We start from the raw sequence: 8,042 nt of genomic DNA on the forward strand, positions 1-8,042 counted from the left end.
ATATATATATATATATATATATATATATATATATATATATATATACAGCTAGTAGTACCCATCCATTCTCAAGTAAGCTATGGGAGAAGGCTTTTAAGCAAAGAAATATTGTGTCCACCCTACTATTGCTTACAGAGATGAGCTGTGCCTCACATTATACCTATGTACTTCTAGGTAGGCTAGATTATATCTCTATAGATACTGCTGTAGTTTATCACTTCTTACAAACGTCTATAATATTAACACCAGTAATATACTGGGGTTATATCATGATTTTACAAAACAAAAATATCTTGTAAGAAACTGTTATTGCTCTAATTATTGTTGTTATTGATTGTTAAATTATTCTTATAGAATCGGACCTTGTTCAGAGTACACCCAAGTTCGTGAAAGATACGTCCAAATTCTGGTATAAACCTAACATTAGCAGAGAAGATGGTAAGTTCCTGTCTACAGTGACAGATTTGTATTACTTGTGTGTGTGTGTTTGTGTGTGATGTCATTGATTGTAACTCTTATATAAAATTGTGTGTGCATGATGCAGTGATTGTAGCCATTGTGTATATGTAGTAAGTACGTGGACTTACGACTAATGTCATTGTGTGCTGGTGAGTGCAGTCATAACATTGGCATATTTGATCACAAGAACAATCGTATTTATCTGTAGTATTTTGTATTTCTATTGCCATTATGTATTTATGTATAAACAAATATGGTTGATGTCTCATGTAGGTCACTTTACAATCAAATCTCAGACTTGTTTCCCATACTATGGTATTATTAGGCAGGTGTTTCCTACCATAGATTCAACTGAACCCCACCCAGCTTTGTGAGTGAAATTCAAAGGGCCAACCATGTCACACTGTCATGTTGGTTCTACCCATTAATGTACATTAAGAGTACATGTATCTGTGGAATATTCAGCCACTTCTTATAATTCAATGAGCATGTAGACCAGGGACTAAACCATTGGAATACTCATTGTTGGAACCAAGGAGGATTTATTTACTTTTTGGCTTTGGATTCACTTCCATTGCACAACTCTTTGGGCAAGTATCTTCTACTATAGCACCAGATCAGCCAATACATTGTGAGTGAATTTGGTAGATAGAAACTGCATAGAAGCCCATTATATATGTGCCTTTATGCTTGTCCCCCACCACACACCACTTGATGAATGATGTTGGTTTGTTTACATCTCTGTAAGTTAGCAGTTCAGTTAAAGATACAGATAGAATAAGTACCAAATTTAAAAACAAGTACTGGGGGGGGGGGCAAATTGTTTGATTAAACTCTTCAAGACAATGACCCCAGCATGGCTACAGTCCAATGACCAAAATAAGTAAAAGATAAAAGATAGATATGTTTCTATAATACTTATGTTTGCTTGTATGTTTTACTGATAACATTTTTTTTTATACAAGTGTATATTTAAACAACCTACATGATTACTACAAAACTGAAATGAATTAACAAGATTCTACCTAATTTTTTTGCAGCAATTTTGATGCTCAAAGATAAAGCCCCAGGTATTTTTGTTGTCCGTGACAGCAACTCCTTCCCTGGAGCTTTTGGTCTTGCTCTCAAAGTGGCTCAAGTGCCACCAAATGTACAGACTAAAGCAGGTAAATTTAACTTCTACTATTTTCCTTGGATTCTTCCTGTAACTCTTTCACTAATATCTTTTAACAATACAGAAGTATCGTCTTTGATTTGGTTTCTACAACTGGATGCCCTTCATAACATCAACCACTTTACAGAGTGTACTGGGTGTATTTTATGATGGCAAAAGCACCACAGAAGACAGAAATAAGACAGTGTGAAGGATAGCAAGAGCGTAATAAGTGGCGAGGTTAAATGATAGTTACCAGTGCCATATGGTCAGGGTTTGTCGGGTATAGATTGAGTGGATGTGAATCTAAGATTTAAATCACAAAAATTTGAATAAAGATCTCTATTTGATAGATGAAACAGTTTCATAGAACCTTGTTTTTACTTCTGTAATCATTTGTTTCTTCAGGTTTACATAATCCCTCTCTTAATCTCACTTCATCAATTGTTATATGGTGATCCAGTTAGACTGATAAGTGAAGAAGTAAATTGTGTTCTGTCGGTAACCTTAATTTTTGGGGTTCTTTTAGTCAGAGTAAAATAAATGAAGTGCAATCTTCATTGGTGAAAGCTCATGAAGGTGGTGAGTTTGTCTCTTAGTTAATCTACTTCATCTTCACTTCATTGACCTTTGATTAATATGATGTTATACAATTTTTTAATCATATGCAAACATCTTACAGGTTAATTTAATTCAATTGTCTTTGTAAATATGTGAGAGAGAAAAATAGAGGTGAACCACCAGTTGATTGCTCATGGGTTCAAACACTCCTTTGATGAGGCATATAGCTCGACTTATCCATTTGAAAATAGGGACTTCTTCCATCTTATGATTCAATAGTTAACAATTGGCAAAAAAAAAAACTAGTTGTTTGATTGCTTTGTAATAGGAACATTATCTACAATCTATACTAAATACATACTAGATGAAAAAGATCTCTACTTAGGGCCAAGGAAGCTGAGACATTATAGAATAGGTTAATAAGAAGCAGGATTCAGATGGTTGGGTATTGTAAAGTCACACAGCTGAAATTTAGAATGAGATATTGTTAAGCTGAACCATCTAAACCATATTCAGTCAATAGACATAAAATATGTTGCTGGTTTTCAGAGGACATTCTTATGACAGCACTTATTTTAAAAAAGTGTTTAAGATCTAATGTGTGTGTAATATATACATACACATACAAGTCATCCTTTGTTTTTATTGTGAGTTAAACCCAGATTAGTCACATCCTATATTGCACCTGACCTAGTTCTGTAGAGAATAAGGTTGTTAAAGTTCAAGTCAGCTGCACCCCCTCCAAAAAAAAAAAAAACAATTTGAAATTTTAATTTGAAAGTTACTCTTTTATGAGACACCATTACAGTTGACTTTCAAATATCACAACACACTCACACACTAAAGTGAAAATCACAGTTTTTCACATTGGTTATGTGGGTAACATGTTGGACTAACAAGCTATAGATTTTGAATTCAAACTCTTTTTAAGGCTTTTTATAAATTGGCTTAAACATTCTATTTGCTTTGTGTAATAAATAATCTTACTGAAAAATAAATTACTTTTTCCAATTTACATTAGATTGGTTGTTGTTAGAGCTGAATAGCAAGCTGTAAAGATCTTTTAAGACTCTGCAGTATAGAATCAACTAACACATGTTGTCATGAGAAAATCAATTGTTGTAAAAGTGGCTTTCAAATGACAAATCAATCTGTAAATCATGTACCACCTTCTTCCATCTTATTTCTTTGTAATACTCATTCATTGTTTATTATTTTGGCAGGTGCTGATCCAGCATCAGAGCTAGTGCGCCACTTTTTGATTGAACCTACACCCAAAGGTGTTCGTCTACGAGGATGCAGTAACGAACCTGTTTTTGGTAAGGATATTTCATGAAGAGTAAACAATACTTCTGGGATGCTAGGGTTCACTCTTTTGATCTGCTAACCTTAGTTCTAAAATAATAGTGAGGTTTTTTATGTTGTTACTTTCATAGTTTAGTGTAACTTTTAATAAGATTTGGTTAAGTAAACTTGTAGAAATGTCAAGTATTTGAAGGTGACCCACAAATTTGATATACCAGATCAAGTGTCTATTGTAACCCTTTTCCTATTCTGTGTATCGGGTGACACACAGGACATACTTCCCTGATATCCATGCATCATATATGATGTATATTCCCAACTTTTTTTTTTTCAACCATCAGAGTAACTTAGTACTTATGAAAGGAAAGCTTTTATACTACTCAGAATAAATGAAACAAGAATTAACTAGAAGTCTAGATACAAGCATGGACATTTTGGACAAACTTATGAAAATGCTTTGGACAGGCAAATCTCAGTATTATGTTGTTGAGAGAGGATACGTCAAATCAAATTTCCTCAGGATTTAAACTCATGTTAAATCAGTTTATTGGTATGCATCAAATTCCAGCCAGATAAGCATCTTCTAGTTTGCTTTCTTCATACTGATGATTGACTCAAACCACAGATTTATACCTTTTGTTAAGGTAAATGAAGCAAGTCAGTAGGCATTATGTAGAAATTACACTCCACATCATTAATAGTCATATGATGATCCAGTAGAACAGATAAATGAAAATTATCTTCTGAAGGTAATAAGATAACAGATGATAGATTCAAAACAATGTGAATGAATAAGCATTACATTGGACAGAATAATCTGTTCATTGCCAGAGCAGCTGTCTGGCTTCCATGCTAGTGGCCCGTAAATAGCACCATTTGCCTTCTTCTATAGGATTAAACTTAAGTAGGTAAATTCATCTTTTAGTTAATTTTCTGCATTATTTCTGTTTTGAGTTATGATGATGAAAGTATATAAATCTTTACTGTATAACCAAAATAATTGCAAATGTTGTCATAAGCTTAATGAATTGTTCTGATGTTTCTTGGCTTGTCTTTTAGGAACTTTGGCAGCTCTTGTGTATCAGCATTCCATCACTCCACTGGCGCTGCCATGTAAATTAGTTCTCCCTGAATCAGGTAAGTGTATGAATTAAATGTAATGTAACATTCTTTCTAATATCCTAGGGCCTTCTCTAGAAAAGTTATCAAATGTTAAAGTGTCTAAAAATATTCTCAAATTTACTGTAAATATTACTTAATGTTTCTTAGTTAAAAATAACTACTAACCTGATAATATCCTCATTCACTTATAGCAAAGATCTTTCCAATTTCTTTGAAGATATCTCTTCATCTATTTTAATACCAAATTATCTACACACATGCACATCTCATACCTGATATAGGTTCATTCTTATTCAGTTAAATCCTTTATGAAACCAAAAATCTTCATACCTTTGGTTTATTACAGATCCAGCAGGTGATGTTAGCAATCCTGAAAGTCCTCACAGTTCTGAAATTCCTAGTTCAGCAGCTGCTTTGCTGGCTACAGGTGCAGGTTTGTATCATTGTTATATTTATTTCCACTGAGAACTGCATTGGTAGGGTACTAGTTTAGTAAATGTTAATCTGTCATCAGCACTTTACTGTGTCTCAGGTATTGACTTGACTCTGAATGATTCTGTTCAACCTGATATAGGTAGGTAGCCCTTGGGAGAATAGTCCAATACTATAAGCAACGGCAATCTCACTGTAAAGATTATCAAATATTTCATTATTTCACAGTATTGAGTTCAAGTCCTATTCTAGACCATAACATAAGTGCTAAAAGGGTCTTAATTTCATTTCTGTTCCCACCAGCACCCTTTGATGGACACAAGATAAATTTTGACTTGAGACTGCTTTTGTGGATTTAAAAAAAAAATTTTCTTTCTTTCAGAACAGCTATTGTTAATTTGCCATTCAAACCTCTATGTGGTTGCTCGACCAGCTAGAAATCGCAGCCAAATCTTCCTCAGGTTATAACTTCCTGTCTTAAAATGGACTGACACATTGGGCAGTTGGCACATCAGTCTGTTTGCTTCATCATAGCTGACCTGTAACTAGACAGTAACATAGCTACTCAGATACTTTTTTGAATAATTGTCCTTATTTCCACATAAGCTATTTAAATACTCTGTTCGTTGTGGTATACAAACAACTGCCTATAATTTGTTTGATATTTACTTGTAGAATATTTTTATTTTTTATTTTTATTTCTGTTCAAAGCTTGCTGATGTATTGCAGCTATTTAAGTTTCTTTCAACTTCAGGGTTTGGTTATATATTTAAATGTCAGCCATTTCTCTTCCAAACATGTGAACTTGTGAGAACACAGAGTCAGTATCCTCATTGTTAAAAAATATATTTGATAATTAATAATCAACAGGTTTAGCTTGATACATCCATACTGTCTTTAAGAACAAAGTAAAATCTATATTGTCTTCACTGTATATATTAAGTATAAACTGAAGTTTGATATGAACTAGGTTTTGAAGTTTGATGTTTTTTTTACTTTGGTTTCTGCAGTTTTATCATTTGCATGTGTAGAGGGTATCCATAAATTACCTTTACACTCGAAAACTAAAGGGGGAAAAAAATATAAGGGTAATTTAGCAGGTTGCATGCAACCAATGGCGTCCGTGTACAATTGTTCTGATGTTTCTAATACACTTTATTTCTTTGTCTAGGTTTTCCCATAAACTCTGCTGAGTTTACTTAAATTTTTTTCCCCCCTAATTTTTTCAAATTGTAACGATAATTCACGGACACCCTGTATCATGTGTTTAATGTTTAAAGTTTGATACCCTCCTCCACCATGAGTCCTTCCCGTTGGGAAGGAGAATGGTAGCATATTTAGTAAACAGAAAGAGTTAAACTCTTTTCTCCATTCATTTTTGCCTCCCTCTATCCCAGGAGGATCATGGAAATTGAGTCCCCAAGTTCCTCATACATAGTGTACTATCAAAAGCAACCATCATTACAGTTTCTTGGTAGATTTTCAAACATGACCATTTGAGACTATGGATATTAACCAACCTTCTTGTTCTCGGTTTACTCAGGGCTGTCTTAAGGCATAGGCACACTGCACAGTTGCCCATGACCTTACAGATCTATGGGGCCTAAATCTGACCTATCTATATTGTGGCTTGCTGTCAATAAATAAATATTTTAGGACCTAGTGCATAATTTTCCCGGATGCCTGCATTGCTGGTGAGGTGGCTCCAGGTCTACCTCTTGGTCTCCTGTCAGTTGATTCAACTAGAAGAATCAATTTTTTTAGTGATCTTTTCCTGCATCAGTCTAATCACATGTTCGTAGCACCAGATCTATGACTTATCAATGCAGAGAAGTAGCAGCTTGACCAGGAAAGACTCCCTCTCCTCTCCAAGCTGTGCATCTTGTTGAGTAACATTACTCTGAGATCTTTGAAAGGAGCCCCATTTCAGTTGCCTTATATTCGTGATTGTACTCTTTTGGTAATTACTCAACATTTAAGAGTTTAAGTTTTGACCCCTTATATTACAGATCTCCAGTTAAACCCACTTAGTCACCACATACTGTAAATGTTAAAAATGTTATAGACATTATTTTGCTTTCTTAATATGTTGATATTAGTTACCAATAATGATTTCATGTGGTTTATGTTCTTTACAGCCTGCAATGTTCTCTACCTAAATACTGTGGATACAGAATCCCTGACTGGGCCTCAAGCCGTTGCTAAAGCAGCCAAAGTGACCTTCAGTTTAGACCCCATACCTAAGACAACTGTCGTACATTTCAAAGTTTCTTCCCAAGGCATTACACTGACAGACAACAACAGAAAGTAAGTAGGATTTATCTTAGATTAATAGCTAATTTTTTACCAACTCATGTACCGGCATGGCTGTGTGGTTAAGAAACTTGCTTCTCAACCACATGGTCTTGGGTTCAGTCCCATTGCATGTCGCCTTAGACAAGTGTCTTTTACTATAGCTCTGGGTTAACCAAAGCCTTGTGAGTATATTTAGTAGATGGAAACCAAAAGAATCCCATATGTGTTTGTATCTACTCTTGCCTAGGCATCACATGATGGTTGTAAATGAGCATCATCATCATCATACAAGTCAGGTTGTTCATTTGCAGTCTTCTCTGAAAGAAGAAAATGCCTGGCCAAGAAGAGCCTGGGCAAAGATTAGAGAGCTCTTACCCCTGCTGGCGACAAAGGGACTCTCACTCAGAGTAAAAGGCAGACTGTATGACGCATGCATATGAACAGCCATGCTACATGGCAGTGAAACATGGGCTGTAACTGCTGAGGACATACGTAAGCTCGCAAGGAATGAAGCCAGTATGCTCCGTTGGATGTGTAATGTCAATGTGAATACCCGTCAGAGTGTAAGTATCTTGAGAGAAAAGCTGAACATTAGAAGCATCAGTTGTGGCGTGCAAGAGAGACGATTGCGCTGGTATGGACATGTGGTGAGAATGGAGGAGGATAGCTGCGTGAAAAAGTGCCACACCCTAACAGTTGAGGGAACCCGTGGAAG

General features: G+C 35.1%; 1 protein-coding gene across 18 annotated transcripts in view; it reads left to right on the top strand.

The window, feature by feature from the left end:
• The window catches only part of LOC106882633 (tensin-1), an 835,201-nt gene that overhangs the window by 819,975 nt on the left and 7,184 nt on the right, over nt 1-8,042 (top strand). For all 18 annotated transcript variants that reach the window (XM_052970116.1, XM_052970114.1, XM_052970115.1 and 15 more), the window contains 6 exons: nt 355-438; nt 1,500-1,625; nt 3,397-3,492; nt 4,538-4,615; nt 4,947-5,033; nt 7,171-7,339. In XM_052970116.1, coding sequence (XP_052826076.1) covers nt 355-438; nt 1,500-1,625; nt 3,397-3,492; nt 4,538-4,615; nt 4,947-5,033; nt 7,171-7,339 — 640 coding nt within the window. The remainder of the gene's footprint in view (nt 1-354; nt 439-1,499; nt 1,626-3,396; nt 3,493-4,537; nt 4,616-4,946; nt 5,034-7,170; nt 7,340-8,042) is intronic.

This window comes from Octopus bimaculoides, chromosome 8 (assembly GCF_001194135.2).
Source record: "Octopus bimaculoides isolate UCB-OBI-ISO-001 chromosome 8, ASM119413v2, whole genome shotgun sequence".
NCBI lineage: Eukaryota > Metazoa > Mollusca > Cephalopoda > Octopoda > Octopodidae > Octopus > Octopus bimaculoides.